The sequence below is a fragment of the Amblyomma maculatum genome, chromosome 7, assembly GCF_055883805.1.
Source record: "Amblyomma maculatum isolate TAMU_Amacu chromosome 7, ASM5588380v1, whole genome shotgun sequence".
Lineage (NCBI taxonomy): Eukaryota > Metazoa > Arthropoda > Arachnida > Ixodida > Ixodidae > Amblyomma > Amblyomma maculatum.
The window spans coordinates 81,406,363-81,430,351 of NC_139350.1; the positions used below are offsets into that span (position 1 = coordinate 81,406,363).

Below are 23,989 nucleotides of genomic sequence, written 5' to 3' on the forward strand. Positions count from 1 at the left end.
GCACATATGACAACATTGTCTACAGGTTGTGATTGAGCATTCACCTATGTCATACTACGATGATTATGCTGTTTTCCGCAAGGATTCCTCGCACAATTATTTCTGTATTGCATTACCAGAGCATGACTGTGTTATTGAATCGCTAACGCCGAACTTTAACTGGAGCTTTTTTTTCGCAGCTAAACCTGCAGAGGTACTCCATCTGGGCAAACATCGTCAGCGCTGCCACTGTTATGCCTCATTGCACTTCTGGCTTGTGAAAACGTTATCATGTTGTCACTGAGAGGGCTTGTTTTTGAGAATGTGCCACGTGGGACAACGTGACAATAGCCCTTGTAGTGCGAGATATGATTAGATGAGGGCAGTGACTGGTGCGGGGCAGCTATCGTTGTCACTTCTGCCAGTAGTTGAGTGGAATGCCTGAGTTTGTTTTTGGTGTGTTCTTTTAATGCATGGAGCGACTCCCTGAACATCTTTCATGGCGCAGGTTATGGAGGAATGGGCTCGTCTGTACGGCAAGGTGTACGGCTTCTACGAGGGCGAAACCCCAAAGGTGGTAATCAGTGACATGGACGCCATCAAGGAGTGTTTTGTCAAGCTATCGGGATCGTTCACTGACCGGCCGCCACTGGTCGCGAATATCGAGCCGATACGGAGCAGCCTCATAGGTCTCAAAGGTACTCTGATAATCTATTTTGGCTTCTCACTAAAGGTGCGAGACTGATTAAGAGTGCAATCTATTATTTTTGTTTGAATACGACTGATTGTGCAAGGTCTAGGTGGAAACGTATTTTGCTGTCGTTCAAATATTATTTTCAGTGATGGCAAATGCTATCCTATGCTGCTTTCCGCTGAAATTCATCACTACGAATCCCCCCTGAGAGCTATCCAGTGCAGTTCATACCCTAGCTAAATTCTCTAAAAGTGTTCGTATACTCTGTAAGAGGAAGAGAATCCCAGAATAGAAATTAACTTAAAAAACCCAAAGACACTAAACTAAAATTTCCTGCACCTGTTATGGTGCATAGTTTGTGTCTGAACACAATACGTCCAAGCCTCCTGCATCAAAGTACATTTTCAGGGGTGCTAAATGGACAAAAAAAATTCTTGACGATTTTTTTCTTTCATTTTCTCATCAAGTATAATTCACGCTTCCTCACAAAGCACTCATGTGCACTACCCTAAAATATTGTATGCACACGTGCAGATATTAACAAGTCGGGTCTCATCAAGAGAACTTTAAATCAATGCGAATGTAACGGAAAATAACTGATTCCAGATCAGTCGATAGATAATGAACATATTGGTTGTTTCAAAATGTGCTCATCGTTGCCGAGATGCGGCGACCAGACAATGTTTCTTATGTCCTTTATTCTATTGGATTTTCGGTCTAAGCTGATCACGATATTGTGTAGTGCCCGTCTTCTCAAGAGGGTACCATTTCCTTTATTTCTTCATTTTTTTGTACACTGACAAGATAAAGCTTCTTGTTTGTCGCTGTTTGTGCTACTGGGAGGAGCGTTCTGGGACGTGCTACGCTTGACGTTGTGTGTAATTATAGATTGCTGTACGTTCTTCATGGTAGAGCGTGCTAGAGTGTGCCGTAACTACGTGTGTCAAGTTCTTGCATTGCCTATTTTTAGATATATGAGCTGTTTTTTAAACGAGTCCTGGCTGCTTGCATTTAGTTGCCTCAATTAAGGTTCTAAGGTTACCAGCGTCGATTCGTGGCACATAAAATTGTCCCAGTCACAGTGACAATTCACAATTCTCTGAGAATTCAATATATATCATCATCATCAACCTGACTATACCCCCTACAGGGCGAAGGACTCTCCTATATTGCTCCAATTAACTCGGTTCTGTGCTAGCTTGATATCTTGGGTATCAGCGAGCTCAAGTGGACCGGAATGGGAGAATTTAACTCCGGCGACCATTATGTCCTTTATTGTGGGCACGAATCCAAGAGAAGGAATGGGGTCGCTCTCATAGTAAACAGAAGAATGGGTAAAGCAGTGCTAGGGTACAACCCCAAAAACGACCGAATGATTTCACTTCGGATCCAAGGTCACCCTCTCAACATAACAGTTATCCAAGTCTATGCACCGACCACTACTGCTGAAGAAGCTGACGTTGACAGATTTTATGCGGACCTACAATGCCTTTTAGACCGCACCCCATCATCAGACGTCGTTTTTCTCGTAGGAGACTGGAATGCTAAGGTCGGGAGTGAAGAAATATCCGGAATTGTAGGCAAGTTCGGTCTTGGCGAGTCAAATGAAGCTGGACAGAGGCTAGTAGAGTTTTGTCAAGAAAACAGCCTGACCATAGCGAATACTCGTTTTCAACAGCACAAGAGGCGCCTGTACACATGGACTTCACCGGACGGTCTGTACAGGAATCAGATCGATTATATTCTTTGCCGGCAGAGATGGAGAAGCGCAATACAAGAAGTAAAAACAAGGCCTGGGGCCGATTGTGGCACCGATCATCAGCTTCTTGTTGCCAAAATTAAGCTTCGATTGAGGAAAACTCAGAAAACTAGAAGGCCTTTCAGGTAAGATCTGGATCAAATTCCATTAGAATATGCTGTGGAAGTGAGCAATCGATTTCAAGAATTAGATCTAGAAGACAGAGAGCCCGAAGAGATGTGGACTGATGTTCGTGATATAATACAAGAAGTTGCTACTAAGGTAGTTCCAAAGCAAAAGAAATGCAAGAAAGCAAACTGGTTATCTGAAGAGGCTTTGCAAATAGCTGAGGAAAGGAGGATGGCAAAAGTTATGGGGGAAAGAGAAAGATACAAGGTTCTCAATGCGGATTTTCAGAAAATAGCAAGGAGAGATAAGAATGCCTTCCTGAACATACAGTGCCAAGCAGTTGAGGACAACAGCCAATTAAGGAACACAAGAGCTCTGTACAAGACAATCAAAGATATCAAAGGAAGCCTCTGTGCTAAGATGGGCGTGATAAAGGACAAACGAGGCAAGGACCTCACTGACGCCTCAGAGATAAAGAAGAGGTGGCAGGAATACACAGAAGAACTGTACAAGAAGGACCCGAATGTGCAAACCCAACATAAGACGGTTGTGATTACTGATCTCGAGCCGGGCATCCTGAAGAGTGAAGTTGAATGGGCCTTAGCCAGTCTTGCTAAGAAGAAAGCCAGCGGAAGTGATGGCATTCCAGCTGAGTTGCTTCAAAACCTCAACCATGACGCTGTTAGCATTCTGCATACATTATGTCAGAAGATTTGGACAACTCTGCAGTGGCCACAGGATTGGAAGAGGTCAGTTTACATCCCCATTCCAAAGAAAGGCAGTGCCAAAGATTGTTCCAACTACCGCACGATCGCACTTATTTCGCATGCTAGCAAGGTGATGTTGAAAATCCTCCAAGGTAGGCTGCAGCAGTATGTGGATCGGGAGCTTCCGGACGTGCAAGCTGGGTTTCGCAAGGGCAGAGGAACTAGAGACCAAATTGCCAACCTCCGCTGGATCATGGAAAAAGCAAGAGAGTTCCAGAAACCCATCTACTTCTGCTTTATTGATTATGCGAAAGCGTTTGATTGCGTAGATCACAGCAGATTGTGGCAAGCTCTCCAAGAGATGGGAGTTCCAATTCACCTCATCTGTCTCCTCAGGAACCTGTATGAAGGACAAGAGGCCACAGTCAGAACTGAGCATGGTCTTACCGATTGGTTTCCGATTGAGAAAGGAGTGAGGCAAGGCTGCATACTGTCACCCTGCCTATTTAACCTATATGCAGAGTGCATCATGAGGAAGGCCGGTCTGGACGAGTCTTCATATGGAGTGAAGATTGCTGGAAAACGTATCAACAACCTTAGATATGCGGATGATACCACTTTAATGGCAGAAAGTGAAGTGGAACTCAAGAGACTTCTGATGCACGTACAAGAAGAGAGTGAGAAGTTTGGGCTTAAACTGAACATCAAAAAGACAAAGATCATGGCGTCTTGCCCTATCAAGTCCTGGAGCATCAATGGACAAGAAGTGGAAGCTGTGACAGATTTTCTCTTCTTGAGCTCCAAGATTACTTCGGAAGGAGACTGCAGCCATGAAATTAGGAGACGCCTGCTTCTGGGAAAGAGAGCAATGGTTAGCCTTGACCGCCTAGTAAAGAGCAGAGACATTAGTCTGCCAACCAAGATCCGTATAACTCGTGCTATGGTCTTTCCAGTTGTGATGTATGGATGCGAGAGTTGGACTGTGAAAAAGGCTGACCGCCGAAGAATTGACGCGTTTGAATTGTGGTGCTGGCGAAGACTCTTGAGAGTTCCTTGGACTGCCAGAAGATCAAATCAGTCGATATTGTCGACCATAAACCCTGACTGCTCATTGGAGGGTCAAATTCTAAAGTTAAAACTCAGCTACTTTGGTCATCTGATGAGAAGAGAGGAGTCGCTGGAGAAAGATTTGATGTTGGGAAAGGTTGACGGTCGCCGGAGAAGGGGTAGGCAGCGAATGCGATGGTTAGATGGCATCCTCGAGGCACTGCAGATGAAGTTATGTGATGTTAGGAAGATAGTGAGAGACCGGAAAGCGTGGCGTGAAATGGTCCATAGGGTCACGAAGAGTCGGACACGACTGAACGACTGAACTGAACTGTGCTAGCTGCATCCACTTGACCCCTGCGAACTTCTTAACCTCATCCGCCCACCTAACTTTCTGCCGCCCCCTGCTACGCTTTCCTTCCCTTGGAATCCAGTTTGCTACCCTAAGCGACCATCAGTTATCCTCTCTTCGCACTACACGTCCTGCCCATGCCCATTTCTTCTTGATTTCTACTAGAATGTCAGTAACTTGAGTTATTTCTCTGACCCACTCTGCACGCTTCCTATCTCTTAATGTTACTCTACCATTTTTCGTTTCATAGCCCTCTGGGTTGTCCTCAACTTAAGTAGTACCCTCTTGGTTAGCCTCCACGTTTCAGCCCCATAGGTGAGTACAGGTAAGATGCAACTGTTGTATACTTTCCTCTTGAGCAATACCGGTAAGCTGCTAGTCATAATGTGCGAGTGCTTGCCAAATGCGCTCCATCCCAATCTTATTCTTCTTATTTTTTCCTTTTCGTGGTCTGGATCTGCGGTTACTACCTGTCCTAAGTAGACATATTCGCCTACTACTTCCAGTGCTTCGCTACCTAACGTAAACTGCTGTTCCTTCCCGAGGCTGTTGAACATAACCTTAGTCTTCTGCATATTGATTTTCAAGCCTACCTTTCTACTTTTCCTGTCTAGGTCACCAATCATTATTTGTAGTTCATCTCATGAGTTACTTAGCAAGGCAATGTCATCAGCAAATCGCCGCATATATATATATATATATATATATATATATATATATATATATATAGGGAGGGTGTTGAAGCTCGAATGGGTCCGGTAGGGCATAGACTTAAAGTAGGTGACACACGGTAGAAAAAAACAACACTTTATTCCGACGTTTCGGCCGGGGTCCGGCCTTTGTCAAGGAATGTAGAAAGAAGCTGTCGGTTCCCATTTCTTATATACATGCACAATCGAAGAACACGTGACCAGCTAATATCAACAAATAAACATCAAAATATCAAAAACAAGATTTCACACGCGTGATTTAATGGCGGTGCAAGGTATATAGACAGAATGACACGTGTTGCGCTTAGGTCATGCATCTTAATATGTTGCACAAAGAAAGGAAGATGTATCGCTTAAAAGATTGTTGTCACTATCAGCGCACAAAACAAAATATCACGAGGTTAGGATGGGTGGAATACATGCCACACTTAATTCTGCAATATTCAGGAGGGGGGGGGGGGGATTCATCTACTGAAATATCATTCTCATTGGTAGGCGACAGTAGCAGATAACACGTCAGTAGAATTTAACAGTGAAATATAACTGTGATTTAGCACGGTACACACACACAAAAAAGCAAACAGTCACTGAAATCGCGGCATGGTGACAAAACTCGATTTTGTGCTCAATGCTATGGGGACAAAGAGAAGAAGTTAAAGAAGTTAATTGTTCGTAACAGTGTTGATTACGCAAGGAATCATGTGCAAGGTTATTGGATAAGTTGTAATGATTAGTGCATGTTACGGCAGGAAGCAATATGATCGTGAGAAACTGGCAAACATGAAAAAGATCAGTGCAAGTAAAGCATTACATCCTGTGAGGGGCTTTGGGCTGTGACCGTAACAGCGCAAGCGGAGAGGCAAACAGTGCAAAATGGAGGCAATGTCGATTAAACATAATATCTTTTGAGACGCTGCCAAAGGTGCTACCATTTAGTTAAAATGCTACGACGAGAGACAAGTTAGCTTGCCAATGTTTTCATTCAGACCACAAGAAACCGTGTTAAACTTGTGTATTAAAAATGATTCGCGAACTTCGCGTTCATGGTGGGTTTTGAAACCTGATTCCAATAAAGTTACTTGCATTTTTTCAAAGGGGTGCTTGGTAATGTTTACATGCTTAGAGATAGGAAGGTTAGGCAGTGTATTACAATGAGCTTTATGGTTATTAAATCGGTATCTGAAGGGTGTTTCGGTTTGGCCAATGTACTGAATTTTGCAGATAGGTCATGGGTCGATATTCGGAGGTCGTGGGTTCGGCTCCCACCATCAGCACGTTGTTTTTTCTTCTACTTTGTGTTTAATTATCTTTCCCCTAAACAGATTACACTACTAATTTCTGTGATTATCCAAGTAAACATTAAAAAAAAAGAAATAAAGTACCATCCCCAACGCTTACTTTGGCCTCGCCGACTGTTGGCTTCTTTCCTTCATGTATTATAACGAGCACCCTCATTTCCCCTTAATATATATAAGCTTGAAAACGTTCCACTCTTTGGGATGAAGAAGCGTTGACGTATGTAAACCACACAAGCCTTTGCCTACACGAGGGCACGCACTTTCAGGCCTTGATCACAACGTGGTCACACATAGCGCACTCACCCCTGTCAGACGGATCGTAGTAGGGCTTGAGTCGGTTCACATGGACATGTTTAGCGTTCACGGCGGCGCAAGTCTGCAGAGGGCGTAAGGGGCTCAACTACGTAGTTAGCAGGAGATGTTTTTGAAGGAGATGGTACCAAGCAAGTAGCTTCTTTGGAAGGCCGGTGGTTGTGGCAGGGACCCAGATCCACACCAGGGAGTTAAGTGAATATGAAGAAGCCTCGCCGGCGTCACGGTGGTGTTTTTGTTGCCACTGGGTTTCCGTTATAAGCGAACGGGGGAGTTGACGGCATTGTTCTGCGTACTGGGCGGCGTCCGAGAGTGGCGTGGATTGAGAAACATCAGGGCGGTAGAGAAAAAGCCAATCCATTGCGCAAGTTGGCTCGCGCCCGTAAAGAAGAAAGAAGGGAGAGAATCCAGTGACGGTCTGTGTCGCTGTGTTGTACGCGTAGGTTACGAAGGGAAAAACCTGGTCCCAATTGGAATGAGCGTCGTTCACGCACATGGCCAGCATGTCACTCAGAGTACGGTTGAAGTGTTCTGCCAGGCCATTCGTCTGAGGGCGGTAAGAAGTAGCGGTGTGGTGAATAATGCGGAATTCTTTCATCAGGGCCTGAAGAGCGTTGGACAAGAAAACACTTCCGCGGTCGCTCAGTAGTTCTTTCGGGGAGCCGTTGCGAAGAATCGGGATCTTGAGAAGAAAAAAAGGGACATCTCGTGCGGAGGCAAAGGGTAGCGGTGATGTTTCAGTGTAGCGAGTAAGATGATTTGCTGCCACGATAATTCAGCGGTTGCCAGCGCAAGTAGGAGGAAGAGGGCCAATGCGATCAAGCGGACGGGCAGGACAAGGTAACAGCTGCAACGAAGCAGGGGACTTCTGATGAGTTTTTCGGCGTTTACAAGATTGGCAAGCAAGCGCGAAGTGCCGTTCAAAGCGGTACATTCCGCGCCAGTAAAATTGTAGACGGAGGCGAGTGTAGGTTTTCAAAACGCCACTGTAAGCACACTGTTGGTCAGCATGGAAAGCAGCGTAAATGTCGGCGCGGAGATGACGTGAGATGACTAGGAGCCATTTCCGTCTATCGAGCAAATACCTGCGGTGATAGAGCAGGCCATCACGAATGGAGAAGTGGTGGGCTAGGCGGACGAGTCCTCTGGATGAATGACCAGGAGTAGGAATGGAAAGAAATTCCAAAAGTGCACTGATCCACGGGTCATTCCGCTGTTCCGGGGCCATGTCGACAGTCGCAAGCGACGACTAATCGTAAGGGCAGATTTGCTCTGACGAGGAGGCGCTAGGCAATGGCGAGGGGGAGAAAGCGTTGGCGTCCGTATGTTTCAGGCCTGGTCGATAAATGACATGAATGTCATACTAGTGAAGACGGAGAGCCCAGCGAGCAAGGTGGCCGGATAGGTCTTTCAGAGAAGCCAGCCAGCACAAAGTGTAGCGATCGGTCACCACATAAAATGGTCAGCCATACAAATAGGGACGAAATTTTCCGATGGCCCAAATAATGGTCAAACATTACAGAATAATCAGGCTCCGCTTTTGTGAAGGTTCGACTGGCGTATGCCATCACATACTCGCTGAAACCAGGTTTTCGCTGCATGAGTGCGACACCGAGCCCAATACCGCTGACGTCAGTGTGAACCTCCGTAGGCGCAGTAGGACCAAAGTGGCAGAGAAGAGGAGGTGAAACCAAAACGCGGCGTAAAGTGTCGAACGCTTTATCGCAGGCTGGCATCCAGGCGGAAAGTTCGGAGCTGCGGGCAAGCAGCGCTGGGTCAGAGGGGTGATGATAGAGGCGAAATTCAAGATGAAACGTCGAAAGTAGGAACAGAGGCCAATAAAACTGCGGAGCGGCTTCAGGGAGGTTGGCTTCGGAAAATCAGCAACTGCACGAATAGTGGTGGGGTCGAGGAGAATGCCGTGCTTAGAAACTACGTGGCCTAAAACTGAGTTTTCGGGCTGCAAAGCGGCACTTTTTCAAATTAACTGAATCCCTGCATCGGCGAGAAATGTGAGGGCATGCTTCAGGCGGAGAAGGGGAGAAGAAAAGTCGGTAGAAAAAACTACGAAATCATCCAGATAACAAACACGTGCCACTTGAGTCCATGGAGAACAATGTCCATCAGGCGTTCGAAAGTAGCCGGAGCATAGCAAAGGCCAAAGGCATAACATTGAACTCTCGTATAAGCCGCCCGGTATTATAAAGGCAGTTTTCGAGCGGTGAGCGTCAGCCATCGGCACCTGCCAGTAGCTAAAGCGCAAATCTAAAGAGGGGAAATATTGGGCTTCCTGCAGACAGTCCAGGGCGTTGTCGATTCGTGGCGGAGGATGGACGTCTCTGCACGTTATCTTGTTTAGCCTATGGTAATCGAAGCAAAACCGAATGGAACCCCCCCCCCCTTTCTTAGTTAACAAAATAACCAGAGAAGCCCATGGACTGTTAGATGGCTGTATGACAACCCGGCAAAGCATATCGTCCACATTATCAACAATGAATTCGCGATCACAGGCCGACACGCGATAAGGACGCTGGTGTAAAGGTGCGTTTGTACCGGTGTTGATTGTGTACGTAACGACAGACGTGCAACCGAGAGCAGTGTAAGGAAAGTCGAAGGAAGAGGTGAAGCTCTGTAGGAGGGCAATGAGTTGATCGCGTTGCGGGGGCGAAAGATCTGCATCAATGTCCTGTTGAAAAACATTGTGCAGTGTGGAAGCGGCCGCTATAACGCAAGAGCTGATAACATTAACCTTGACTAAAGTAGGTATGTCAAGAAGAATATTTACAAGAGCGAGATCAAGTTCTTCCATACGGCCGAGACACTCACCACGAAGCAGGACGGACGGGCAAGAAAATGGATTCGAAACGTACATTGCATTAAGGCAACCTTCGAACTGAGATCAACAAATGGAAGCAGGAGGCAGGGATGGCGCGGAGCGTCGTCGGAAGTTGTAAAGAAAACAGTCGAAGTAGTAACGCTTTCACAGGAGAGTGGAATGAGGGCAGCAAAAAAATGAAGGAATGTCTCTCTAGCTATCACGACAAGGAGTTTTGCAGACCAGGCAGGGACGTCACACAAGGTGGCATCACAAAGAGGGAAAAACGCAATTTCCGCACGGGCGCAGCTAATAACGGCACGACGAATGGAAAGGAAATTGTAGCCCAGGATGTCGTCGTGTGAGCAATGAGACAGTACATTAAACTCAATGTAGTATAAAATATTTTCGATGCGAACACGGGCCGTGCACGCCGCTGAGGAATTAATGCATTGTGATAAGACGATGCGAGGCGAAAAGTCAGAAAGTGCAGTGGTCACCTTGCGAAGTCGACGGCAAAGAGCTTCACTGATGACAGATAAGGCAGCGCCCGTGTCGACAAAAACGACTACTGCGACACCGTCCATAACAACTTGTATTACGTCAGCGAGAGGACACGGAGGACTTGAGTTCGAACCAAGCGCAGTTCTTACCCCGGGAACTGTGACTGTTAGAAGCGGAGATGGTCAACGGCGACGAAGGGAAGATGATTGGCAAGTGGTATACGTGTGATGGTCGCGAGATACAAAGTCGGAACCGGGCGGATTTCTCGGCGAGGGCGGCTCGGTATCGCAGGGTGTATTCCGGAGGTCAGGGCGAGAAGGTGCTAGGCGTTGGCGGCAAAGGCGTATGAAATGGCCCGGCAGCCCGCAAAAGTAGCAGATTGGCCGGTTGTCGGCGGTACGCCAAGGGTTCGTAGGGTGTTGACGTAGCCTTGAAACAGGGACATGGAATGCATGCTCATCCAAAGGCGGAGGATGGTAAGAAAGGGCCGGCTGGTAGGAACCAGATGCGGATGACATTAGAGGCCTGGCCGCACCTTGGGCGTAAGTCAAAGGTGCCGCTACTTGCGGCAGCGCGGAGCTAGGCGGCAGCACGGGGCTTGGCGGCAGGACATCAGCGATATGGTCTTGTACGACACACCGTTTGGCAGGGGCCAAAGAAGAAGCCGTGTCAGGAACAAGGTGGCCAGTATAATGTAATTTAGGAATAAGGGAGAGCTGGCGTGTGACCTCTTCGCGAACGAAGGCTTTGATTTCTTGAACCAAAGGCTGTCCTCTGATGGAGTAGAACCGTCCAGGGCTACTGTAATGATGGTGTCATCGTAAACACCGGACCGCCGGGTAGAAGCGCGCTCCTTACGGAGCTCGTAGTAGCTCTGGCAAAGTTTGATCATGTCACTGAAGGTGGCAGGATTTTTCGCCCACAGCATCTGACACGCGTCCTCAGAAATGCCTTGCAGGATGTTTTTGATTTTATCCGCTTCGGGCATCAGTGAGTTGACACGTTTGCACAGGACAACGATGTCTTCAATATAATTGATGAAGGTGTCTTCAGCATGCTGAGCGTGCTCACGCAAACGTTGTTCTGCCCGGAGTTTGCGAACTGCAGGACGGCCGAACATTTCCGCAAAATTCTTCTTAAATGCAGGCCAAGATGGGAGGTCTGCCTCATGGTTTCAAAACCAGAGTTCCGCCACGTCAGTTAGATGGAAGATGATGTTACTTAGCTTGACAGCGTTGTCCCGTTTGTTGTAGCTACTGACACGCTCATACGCCAGCAACCAATCGTCCACGTCCTGGTCGGCCGTGCCACTGAAGAAGCATGGGTCATGCTGTCATAGCAAGCCAGAACACAGGACCATGGTTGGGACGGGCAGCGATGTCAAGGTGGTCTCATCCGGCATGGTGGACGCCGAGGGCAATGTGCGGCTTCTTAGTTCCAGGGTGGGTGCGAACGTACCCAGCAGCACCTGCACCAATTGTAGAGGCGTGTTTAATCAGGCGGCCCAAAGGAATCCAACTGCTCAGGATGAACTTGCCGCAGAGCGTCAGGCGTGGTGAACCACGAAGACAGCAACCAAGTTCTTCGTACTCGGTCACGCCAGCACGCGATGCATGCCAGTGGCTATAACGACGAAGATTTGCACACTACAATATATATAGTATTGGCCGCTCTTGGTCTGCCTAAATATGGCTTGACACGACATTTTAGCAGTGTTTTGATTTAATACACAGGCTCTGAGCGTTAAATGAACATATTTTTCGTACCCTTAACAATGAAAGGCATGGCTTCGGGTACACCGAGAAGGCATTGAAGTCACTTGAGCCGTTCGTCTTACATGAAATAAAACATCGCAAAACTTTGATCAGTGCAACACAGCTACTGAATACCCGCCATAATTACTGACGGAGGCAGGAGTATTTAGAGCTCTATTATTTGTTCTGCATGCTTATTTTACAAAATATTTTGTGAAAGTTTTTGGCGCTTGTCCCTTATGTTGTTTCGTTCTCATTTTTGTGACTGTTCGCACTTCTTCTGAAACCAAAGTCTTGCTGGCATTTTTTCCTGTGGTGATCATTCTGTCCCATATAGCTTATTTTTATTTATTACCGTCTTGAACATGGTTTGCATAACGGCCAACATGTGCAATATATCCATTACTGTATTCGTGTCATGCATAAATCTAGCAATGTTTGTGTGTCGACTCAGCTGAAATCCACAGGTATCAATGCCAGCGAAATTTTCAGGAACAAAAGTAGACAGCAGTTAATTTTCATTTGCTGACATTGAACGGATATTAACACTTATAATCTTAAAGTGTAATGAAAAACATTTGTTTAGTTTTATTTGTTATTTATGCGTCCTCGTATATTCCGTGCACTGTGTCTGAGATGCTGTTTGTCATTGTTTAAGCCAATAATGGAGCCTGCGGCCTTGTCAGACTGGCTTTTGACAGCTTCTTGTGCAGGCTTCCTGCATCATGTAAAGGGGTGCAAATAAAGTGTTTTGTATTGTAGGTGTCTAGCCGCTTAGTATACCAAATGACAAAAAATAAAGTGTTCGCTTACAGTGCAATTTTGTTCAGGTCACTTTTTTTTTTCAAACGCTTCGCCTTCACCCCAACAAGCGGTGTAAATTCGGATATTTGCTAAAGCAGCGTCTACTCTGAGCATACTTCACGTGGCCTTGCTCCAGTACAGACCGCAGATATGACCTGGCATGGCCGTTCTCTTTCAGTCCCTATTTGCGCCAGCAGTGAAAGCTGTCATAAGCGAACGGCCAAGACCTCCTGATTGCTTGCCTGCTCCCTCCTTAAAGCATAAACTAGAACAAACATTTCTCAAATTGTGTAATCTGAGGTTTTTGATACACGGTCCAGAACATTTTACTGATGCTGCTGTAGAAGTGATTTTAATACTAGCTAATTTCAAGATACGAATGAAAACTTGGGCCATTTTGTTGTATGGTGCGGCAAATGATGCTCTTTATTCGTTTTTAGCACTTCGATCGTGCTCGCGGAAAGCCTGTATGTTGTGCTTTGGATGCTAACGGGTGGATAAAAATTTTGTGCCAATAAATAAATAAGAAAAACCGATATGCTTGCATTTCGCCCACAGGAGATGAATGGAAGGCTCTTCGAGGAATGCTCAATCCTTGCTTCACGACTGCTAAGATAAAGCGTATGCTTGACACCATACATCAGTGCTCTGACACCATGGTCAACGTCCTGAATGAACATCTGTCGACAGAAAGAGGTGCCACCGTGAATGTTTCCAACCTGTGCCAGGGGCTTTCACTGGACGTCATCACCAAGTGTGCTCTTGGCTGGCAGGTATGATGACGTGTTCATCAGGAAGTCATGATAAAGCTTCGTTGCGCATTTGCGCTAAAGCTTTCGATAGGCTTCTTTCAGTACTAAAATTTCAGCATCTGCCCTCCCCTTTCTTTTATCCCATTTGTTGCATCGTTCTTTTTTTTGGCTTTTTATCTGAACCAATCAGATATTGTAGATTTGTTCTTGACCCATGAAGCACAGAAAAGCTGTTGTTGATTTACAGCTGGCGCTCAGAAACTTGAACAAGATTTTAGATCAGATTGCGCTAGGTATCTGCCTCCCATGGAAATGCCTACGAGCTAAACCGAAGCAACCTTTGATCGTGCTGAAAAGAAAACTTTTCTTGAGCCGATGTAGCCTGGAGGCATAGACGGCACTGCGAGCATTATTTATTGCAGCAAGTGGTCCACTGCACATTTCCACACACTGACCCAACATCTCCAACAACTCGGTATTTATGTAGCCTGCTGTGTTCATCACCACTTGCGTGATGCGCGCATAACTAAAAGTAAAAATCAGCGAAAGTGGAGAAAATACGACAGAAAGAGTTAAATAACTTACCCGGTTTATTCCAGAAAGGCGAAAAGCAAAAATATCTGCTCACTACATGAACCATGCAGTAGCCAGGCGGCGAGAAAATTGTTTCACTTGGCGTCTGCAAACTTTCCATCAGCCTCGTGGGTCATTGTAAAATCGAGGCCACATTCTAAGCAATTAAAGGTACGCGTTCGGCTAACAACGTTCCTTGCCTATGTGTTCTTTCAACGTAGCCCGATTCCTAGTTTACGAACGCCGGCTTCGACCAAACGTTCTGCTAGACTCAGACAGGCGGCTTTGAAAAGCACTGCGTAGTCACACCAGAAACGGCGTCATTATTTTTCTAAGCTGTGTGTTACAGTTCTGCAATCGACACGGCAAAGTTCAGTGCAGGTTCTCTACACGCTATCGGAAAATGCATGAGGCCAGGCAGAGATGAGAAACGGGACCAAATGGATGGGCCACCTTCTATCTTTAACATGACTGACTGCTTTCTCTATCACACACATACACACACACACACACGAACCGCGCACGCAAACGCCCATGCACACACACTTGTGCAGATAATAATGTTGTGGTTATTTATGAGGATGACGCTGACGAACGCCCTCAAGGACAGGTTACAAGCGATATAAATACCTATGAAAGTACAAGATTGAACTGCCGTCGTCGTTGCTCAGCGGTAGAGCATCGGACGTGAAATTCAGAGGTCGTGGGCTGGGATCCAACCGGGGACATGATGCTGTTTTTCCTTCTGCTTTATAATACATTATCTCCACGATTATTATTATTTCGCAATCACCGATTCCAAAGAGAAACCCCTATGCTTATATTTTTGTCAGTGACTGCTGTTCTGTACTGGTGCAAAATATATATATATATTACTTATGTGAGGGCTAGTTACGTTTTTCTTATCTATGAATTCAGAATTCCCATAAAAGTCAATGGATGCGTGACAGAAAAGACTTACACAACGCCGTCGTCGTACATGATACAGTACAAATGCCTAAATATTCCGCCTTCAGAAGTAACCCCCGTCGCTTTAAGACTGAATTCAAAGCAGGAAAGCAAGCTTTAAATATTTATGTGAGCTCCATTTTAAAAAGGTATCACCACGATCTCTTGAATGCAGTGAAATATTACAAAGAAATGTCCCTTGGTAGGGTTAAAATGGAAGAAACCTTCTGCGCAAAATGAAAACATGCTGGCAATGCAACTCTTCCTTTCAAGAAATGCCGCCACGTCATCAAAATACCTGGTTTTAAGAAGCTTCTGTTGACAAGACACGTGCGCTTGTCGAAGAGGTGGCTAACCGACTAAGTCTTCCGTTCAACCCTTGTACGCTTCGTTTTGTATTTTCATCTACTGGGTATGTTAGAGACACCGGCAGAGCAGCTGTTGTTTCCCAAGTGTCTCCACCACTTGAGATGCTTTGGGGGAAGGGACTTCTATTTTGTAGGTTTTAGCAGTAAAAAACAAAAAAAAAAGGTGCACATTGACTCTTTTCCAATCAGCAATGTTTTTAGCAAGCACATTCAACTCACACTCGGGAAACAGCTGCCAATTTTATCTCGCAAGGTTTCATTCTCCAGCTAGCGAAGTTCATGTTGGTGCCTTGAATGGCTTTTTCGTCGCAAACTGCTCAGGTACCTTTTGCCATTCTGTAGGAACTGAATGGAATTGTACTCAAAATACCCGCCAATGACGTACACTGAGTCCCTGCCCAATCGCGTTGTTTAAAATTGTGCTTCAGATTGTGTCTGCTCAGTCGAGAAATTTGGTAATATATATATATATATATATATATATATATATATATATATATATATATACAAATTATAGTCGACGACGAAGCAGAGACAATCAGTGGCTAGTTGGCATAGACGATGAAGTGGTTGCTGGTTGGCGTAGACGACGAGGTTGGTCAGAAGTTCATGGCAAAATGCTTGCCAAGTGGTAAGGGCGCCCTCGTGGTTTTCGAACCACGTACGCGTAGACTCTTCTAGGGCGAAGTAAACATTATTGAGCTTTCGCTCGTCACTCCAGCCGTTGTACCGAGCCACTCGCTCGAAGGTCGCCAGCCAATCCGCAGCGTCTTCAAAGACGTCGCCGTGAAAAGGTGGTGGTGTTCGCGGCGGGTGGCAAAGGATCGGATCTGAGAGCCTGGGATCAGTGGCCATGTCGAGGTGGCTCGAGAGTTGCGGCTGCATGATCCTCGTAGGGGTGAAAAAGGGCCCAACTTTAGGCGACTGTCCGCGGAGGCGGCGACTGAGTCGCTGGTGGACCGGAGTCAGATCCGTCGTGAAGCGTGTAAACGTGGGAAAGCGTGGCCAGCACCTCCACCAGACTATAACGGGTATTGCGCCAACGTCCAGGCAACGCCCTGAGCCTAGAAGACTGCCGAAGTCCGAGAGCGGTCCGAGCAGTGGTCTTAGCGCGGTTCCAGGCAACCAACCTCGTCGTCTACGCCAACCAGCAACCACTTCATTGTCTACGCCAACTAGCCACTGATTGTCTCTGCTTCGTCGTCGACTATAGTTTGTATCAATATATAACAGCAGGATTTACCCAAATTAAGCGGAAATTAATTAAAGGAAATTAATTAAGGAAATTAATTAAAGGAAAATAATTAAAAGGCGCAGGTAGTACCACACTCGAGCCATGTGACATGCAGCATGGGAAAAAATTACGGCCATTATGCGAAGTACCTGTTGCGTTATCGGAGCCTTGCAAGCAGTAAACCATTTTCCTCATAGATAAATAAAGATAACTGAAACCATGGCTGTGAAATGAAATACAAAGACAGATATGTTCAGTGCAAAGTACGAATTTCCTGTGGAATGGGATTATCTTGTGAAAACCAGCGCCGTCGTAAGCATATGAAAAGAATGCGCAGAAGTTAGCAGTTAATTTCAAATCTCGAAATACCTTAGAACAATTTCCCCGTTACTTAAGAAAATACGTGATCGGATGAGGCAACGGCGCTTTACTGCGTGAATTATTAGAGACGTTACTCATCTGTATAAAAGATCGGATTTTGTCAGTAATCTTTCGGTGGCACATAGCATACACGAATTTTAGATAGGTATACCTCATTTCTTTTGCTATTGCTTGCTCCGTCATTTTTCCGAGTGCTGGTAGTTATTTGCACACGTGAAAAAAACTTCCCAAGGGCGCGTGCATGTGTCTACGAGTTGTCAATAAAACCTCTTGATATTAAATGGTTTCTACCCTTTCCATTTCCTTTCTTTTGTAGCCTTGGGGCGCTACATAAAAACCTTTACCTAACGGCTACACTCCAGGGTCACATTCCAGAATCTCAACGAAATATACGGCCAAAAAAATAAGCGATAGGATCCAGGAATGCGCTGTTTTCAAGTGATCACTGGCAATCCACGAAGACTTGGAAGGAGTCTCCTGGCACCCATAGCTGCACAGGGCTATGAAGTCGTTTGCGATAATAATGCGTCATCGGTATCATGCAATGATTCCAATGGCAGGAGGTTCCTCGTATTCAATGCATAGTGTGCTAACTGCCTGCGTTTCTGCCACACAGGTTCATCCAGCAGGAGGGAGGGTTGGTGAGATAGGTCATGACATAGAAAGCGCTTTCTTTCTTCATTTTTTTTTTTCTCACAACTTGCAGCAGGACACCTATGGCTAACTTAGGAGAGGACGAAGCACAGTTGTATTCTCTCAGAATACGAGAAACATAGAGAGGGAAAGATTGAGGGAAAGCAAATTTGTAAGGAGGAAATGACAGTCTAAGACTTACTACGGCTGTCAAATATGCGTTATTTATAAGAATGAGTCAATATTTACGCATGTTTAAGAGACTCGGTTACTGTACCCGAGTACCCGGGTTCAAAACCAAACCGCGGCGGCCGCATTTCGATGGAGGCGAAACGCAAGAACCTCGATGTGCTATATGCGATGTCAGTACACGTTAAATGCCCCCAGGTGGTCGAAATTATTCCGTACAAAACTACGGCGCTTATTTCTCTCTTTCTCAAGAAGTGCGGCAGATACTGAAGCCCTTCCTGTCCTATAAACCAATTTACATATATTTTACTCATCAGGGCGGCCGGGGTCAGAGACTCCAGAGAATTCCAATCCCCTCTTCTGCAATGTATCCCGCCTAGAGGCATTCCGCGTGTCTTCCACATCGAAATGCGTTGCGGAACCTGTCGCTCAACTCCAGAGGGTTTGTTTAAGCCGGCCGCCTCTGAGAGCATGCAAGTGTTCTTCGATCGGCAGCTGTATGATTTGCTTCCAAATGCCTCAAAACTTATCGCACGGCGCCTACGTCGAGTGAATGAAATACCTTTTTTATTGCGCCTAAGATGGCGCTACAGATCCACAGAGTTGCGTCGCTTCCGATTTATAATGTTGATGCACTGAGAGAGCACTGGACCTCTGTGAGATGTCAGTTCCATTTGTCTGATTTTGTTTTGTTATCATTCGCGTGATCAAGTGGCTCTTCCCAGCGTTGACAGGGTGAGGATTCTCGGTACTCAATTAAGAGAGATTGTAATGACGTAAATCACAATAAGAATCGCATGCAGTTAGTATATAAGTGCCACCTCGGAAGCAGGTGTGAGCTACTAACGAGCCGAGCTTGTAATGTGCTATCATGCCTTAAATCGGTGGCCTGCGTGCACTTGCGAAACTCATTGCATGTTCCCTTCTTGCTCTTCGCCCTTTATTCCCCCTTCCACCTTGCGGGTAGCCAGCCGGAGTTCTGCCTAGATTTTAGCTCTGCCTCTTGCAAAGTTGTACGTAACTCTAAACTTTTATTCGATTGCTTGTAATTAGTTACATTTTGTGTAATTTTGTAAGCAACTGATTACGTTTTCAAACAGTAACTTTTCGAACCTAAAATGAAATATTTTTATTTGCTTGATTGCCGGTAATCATGTACTCGTTCGAGAAAGAAAAAGGCGATATGGGCGAAGTGTGATTGACTATTGCGTCAGATTGTTTGGCCCCTCGACGGTGTGCAATGGATTCCTAGCATGTTGCGCTCTCAGAGGCCTTCGTTCTTGGTGTAGCTTCTGCTGGCATCTGTTGCAATTGCTCGATGTTGTAAATAGGGGTGTAGTGAAGGACGACGTCAGGATCAGCACCCACCAGTTTTCCGTCGAAGGGTTCAACCTGTCTTGCTATAACCCTCCACACGAGGACGCCTCTGATGTTCCAAAGAAAACACCATACCGACAGGATTTTTTTTTTCCGCCTTTTGGCGACCTTACCTGCAGTGGCTTTTCAAAGCACGAGCAATGAAGCGCGGTTCTTCATACAGAATTTTTGGATTGGTGTTTTAGTGCTTAACGTCCCAATGCAGCTCAGGCTACGAAAGGCACCACTCAGGATGGCTCCGGAAATTTCGACCCCCTGGAGTTTTTGACATTGTACAGTACACGAGCGTCTTGCCTTTCGCTTCCATTGGAAAGCGGCCGGCGCGACCGGGATTCCATCCCGCATCCTTGCGTTCAGCATTCAAGCTCCCTAACCGCTAAGCCACCGCGGCGGGTCACAGATGTAGAAACTGACATCGAAGCACTGCAGAACTGCGAGCGGGCGAGCAAGGTGCTCGTACGTATAGCATCGCCTCACCCTCTAGCGCTTGCATGTAGATAGTGCTCAGTATAGCGGCTGACGTCTTTTCGCGGAAACCTTGCTAAATCAGCAACAATAATTTTGGAAAACAACCCTTGTTAAAAATTAACTGTCAAAAAAAAAAAGCTAAAGCAAAGCCGCGCACTTGTTTACGGCAGTTCGAGCGCTAAGTTCGAACAAAAGTGCCAGAGTTGTCATCTATTACTGTTCTGTAATTATAGTTACTTTCGTTGGGCTGTAATTGACCGCTATAATCAGTTACATTTGAAATGAGCAATTGTAATTGCAGTTGGTTACTTATCATCTTTAATGTGTACAAGACTGGACTCATTTGAATGTTTTTATGTGAAGCTCTACACTTGCTTCAATTTCTTTTTAAGAGCTGTATGTCAGCAATACTATTCCAAGCCTTATTTATAAAACAATTTCTAAATAAAGATTATGCCTGAACTAAGAAGAAAATAAGTTATAACCCTCAAGATGCACAGCCAGGAACACGCAGTCTTTACCAACACAGGCAGGCAAGTGTGAACGGTAGGGTTTTGTCACAAGCGCAGACCTAACAGCTTTGTTTCCTTATGATCCCATTTAGACAAAAAAAGTAAACCAGATAGAATGTATGTCTGCAGATATTTTGCATTTCTTTATAGCATCCTAAATTAATGATTCGTATCGAAGTGGTAGACGTATACCATACACAAAACAGCGACTGGACAACCATTTGTTTTTGTTTTTTTTTCGTTTTCTGTTTGCGTCTGCCATTTGGCTAGTAATAAATAATTCAAAAAGTCAGTACCATCTAGCTCAATTAAACACTTCATAAACCACGCCGCAGAGGTATGTACTTGTTTCATAGATAGGGTTAATGATTCCTACGTTATGATTATCTGCTGAGTTTAGGCCTTCCGCCGAGACCCTCACATCCTACGAAGTCGATCGTAAAGAAAAACTGCAGAAAACGTTTATGAAACGAAGCTCCGAACCGGGTTAGCTACGATTCTCCAGGTGGCAAAAAGGCTTTCATAAGAGGCTTTTGGGATTTTGTCAATTTGGGTTCATGCTTCGCATAATATGGTCTTTGTTTATTTGACAAAAAATTTGCACAGATTTCCTAGGCCTTACAGTGCAACATTTACTGTTCTTTTTTTTTCAGAGAAAAGATATACGAATGAGCTTGTCAATATATTAAAGATGCGGGATCGAATCTCGGCCTCAGCGATCGGTTTTCGGTGGAAGCGAGAAGCCAGACGCTCCTGTGCTGTGCGATGTCAGTGCACGTTAAAGAACCCCAGGTGGTCGAAATATTCGGAGCCCTTTACTACGGCGTCTCTCATAGGCTGAGTCGCTTTGGGACGTTAAACCCCAAAACCAACCATTAAAATTGCACCTCTTTTCGGTTCCCACATTTAACTCATTTTTAAAGAAAAAGTCTTAAGTGGTCATTTCCACTTGGTGTATGGGTCAGCTCCTTCATTTCAGGGAGCAATTGTGGCTATAGAACCAAAGTTTGGTGGGCGGATGAGATTAAGAAGTTGGCAGGGGTCAAGTGGATGCAGCTAGCACAGAACCTGGTTAAGTGGAGAAATATGGGAGAGTCCTTCGCCCTGCAGTGGGTACATTCAGGCTGATGATGATGATGATGATGAACCAAAGGTACGCGGAAAGGTGTCGCTTTCGTTCTAGTGCTGCTAGCGATTTCAGAACTGTAAAGAAAACTGAAGCGCATGTGTTTTTGAGACCTTATATATTTCTTTTTTAATATTGTTATCTGATTTTTTTTCCCGAACAGTCAATTTGCCAGAGGAAAAAGGAGGACCCTCTGATCCAGACAATCGCCAAGATATTAACCGACTCCGGCAATTGGATTCACGACGTCTGCATGGTGGCCCCGTGTGTAGGAGCCATTGTACCGTATATCTTCCCATTCCTCAGTTATGGGAAGCTATTTAAGCACATCGAGAAAAGACTACAGCGGCTCATCGAGACTCGCAAAGTGGCCAAGACCGCCGCGGCTGACATTGTTCAGCTACTGCTTGAAGCTCAAAAAACGGCCTCAGATGTAAGAAACGTCCAAATAGTCCCTGCTTCAACATTGTCACGTGATACAAAGCCGAAGACATTTCTCTTGTCCGACAAACATATCGTGTCGAACTGTTTCGTCTTCATGGCTGCTGGATTCGACACGACGGCGACCACGCTGTCTTTAATTCTTTACGTGCTGGCCACTCATCCTGAAGAGCAGGGTAAACTTCACGACCATCTAATGTCCACATTTGCTGATAGAGAAAGTCTCACTTACGAAGAGTTGCAGAAACTGAAGCGCTTCGACGCGGTGATCGCCGAGTGCCTGCGCTTGTATCCGCCCCTGATTCTCACCACCGCACGCGTGTGTCCCGCGGACACACACGTTTCGACGGGCCACATCATACCACGTGGCTCTCACGTTCTCCTGCCAACGTGGAATATTCTCCATGACACAAACTTGTGGGCTGATCCGCACATTTTCAACCCTGACCGGTTCAGTGAACGCTTCGAGAACAACCTGCCGGCGGCATCAGGTTTCGCCTTTGGCATTGGTCCTCGCGAGTGCATAGGAAAGCGTCTGGCGCAGCTTGAGCTCAAGGTCGCTTTATCTAAGCTCGTGAGGAGGTTCCAATTCACCGTCTGCAAAGACACTCCGTTGCCCCTGAAGCTGGGAGTTCCTCTAATAAGCATCCTACCAGAGCATGACATTGTCTTGCGCGTCCATAAACGAACAGGAGTGGAATAAAAGGATGATTCAATGCGTTCTAAGTGCTAATTTTCTGAGTTTTACTTACATTTTGTTTTTGTTTTTCATACAGATTATACCACCACAAATATGGCAAAGCATGCCTCTTTACACGGTCACACTCTTTCACAGCGTAAAACTAGAGCGTAATCACCATACCCTCCTGCAGGACTTCTTTACGTGCTCAAACCAGTTGAAAAAATAAAAGGCATAGAGGCCTATTTGGAGTCTTTGTTTTTGGGGGGGAATTACAAATCACCGCATTTCATGCTTAGTAATAACTTCCTTCACTGACACGAGACCGCATGGTTAGTCTCTCTTTTTAAGACAAATATATAGCTCCATCGGTTTAGCATCGGTGTTCGTACAAGCGGCGTAGTACACGAAGCTTAGTTTTCAACACTGTGCTCGAACAGCGCTAGGTTTGCTTGGAGCATACTCAAGGTGCACTGTATATCTGGGAAGAACGAGCTGGTAGTAGTGTTTGCCACGTGGTCTGTGACACAGCAAGCCTGTGTGGTTCATAACTCGTAATTCTACTAATTTCTGCCTGGTTGCATTCTTCTTGAAATGTGAAAGTAATCAGCCAAATTAGGTGGCGCTCATATCGTCATACAGACACGTTCAGATACATTGGTGCTAGGTAACTGCTGCTACAGCTCTATCAAACTTAACAAGAAGGAAAATAAATATGCAGATACCATTTAACTTAGATATTGGCTCCTATTTTGTTTTGGAGGATCATAAACCTTGCTGCCAACGTGGAATAGAGAGAAATTTTAATAAAGGACTCCTTTTTTGTTTGTACTACGATGAGCCATGATCTGATATGCGCGACTCTTAACAAGCAACAAAGGAAGGATCACATGTGTTGAAATCACACAGTAAAGATAAGAGCAGAGCAATGCACCGCTTTTACAGCTCATTCATCGCTCGGTTGGTTGGTTGGTTCACAGGAAGGGAAAGGCGCAGTATCTGTCACACTTGCTCTGTGGACACCTGAACCGCGCCGTAAGGGAAGGGAGGAAGGTGGGAGTGAAAGTGGAAAGAGAGAAAAGGGAGCCGTAGTGGAGGGCTACGGAGTAATTTCGACCACCTGGGGATCTTTAACGTGCGCTGACATCGCACAGCACACGGACGCCACTTCGTTTCGCCTCCATCGAAACGCAGCCGCCGAGGTCGGATTCGAACCCGGGAACTCCGGCACAGTAGCCGGGCGTCTTACCACTGCGCCACCCCGGCGGGGCTCATCGCTCGGTACTTTTGCAATATCGCCGCCCCGCTTTCCGATGTTACGGCGTTGTCTTGCGCAACGCATACAGGAGCCTATTCAACGATATGACCATAACCGAGCCCCTACAGCGCATTGTAATGGCCACAAAGCTCATCTAGCATGCGGCGCCTATACGACAAAGAAGTCACTGCCAGTGCTGACTACGAG

General features: G+C 45.9%; 1 protein-coding gene across 1 annotated transcript; it reads left to right on the forward strand.

Moving 5' to 3' along the window:
* Positions 1-487: 487 nt before the first annotated feature.
* LOC146183744 (cytochrome P450 3A12-like) lies at positions 488-22,548 on the forward strand. Its single transcript, XM_084608417.1, has 3 exons — positions 488-677; positions 13,402-13,616; positions 21,568-22,548. Exons 1-3 carry the CDS (start codon positions 491-493, stop codon positions 22,546-22,548), a joined length of 1,383 nt encoding a protein of 460 aa, XP_084464543.1. The 5' UTR covers positions 488-490.
* The last annotated feature ends 1,441 nt before the right edge of the window (positions 22,549-23,989 follow it).

Coding starts and splice junctions, on each gene's coding strand:
- LOC146183744 (XM_084608417.1), top strand. CDS start 491: ATGGAGGAATGGGCTCGTCTGTACGGCAAGGTGTACGGCTTCTACGAG. Junction 678..13,401: donor CAGCCTCATAGGTCTCAAAG/GTACTCTGATAA, acceptor TTTCGCCCACAG/GAGATGAATGGAAGGCTCTT. Junction 13,617..21,567: donor AGTGTGCTCTTGGCTGGCAG/GTATGATGACGT, acceptor TTTCCCGAACAG/TCAATTTGCCAGAGGAAAAA.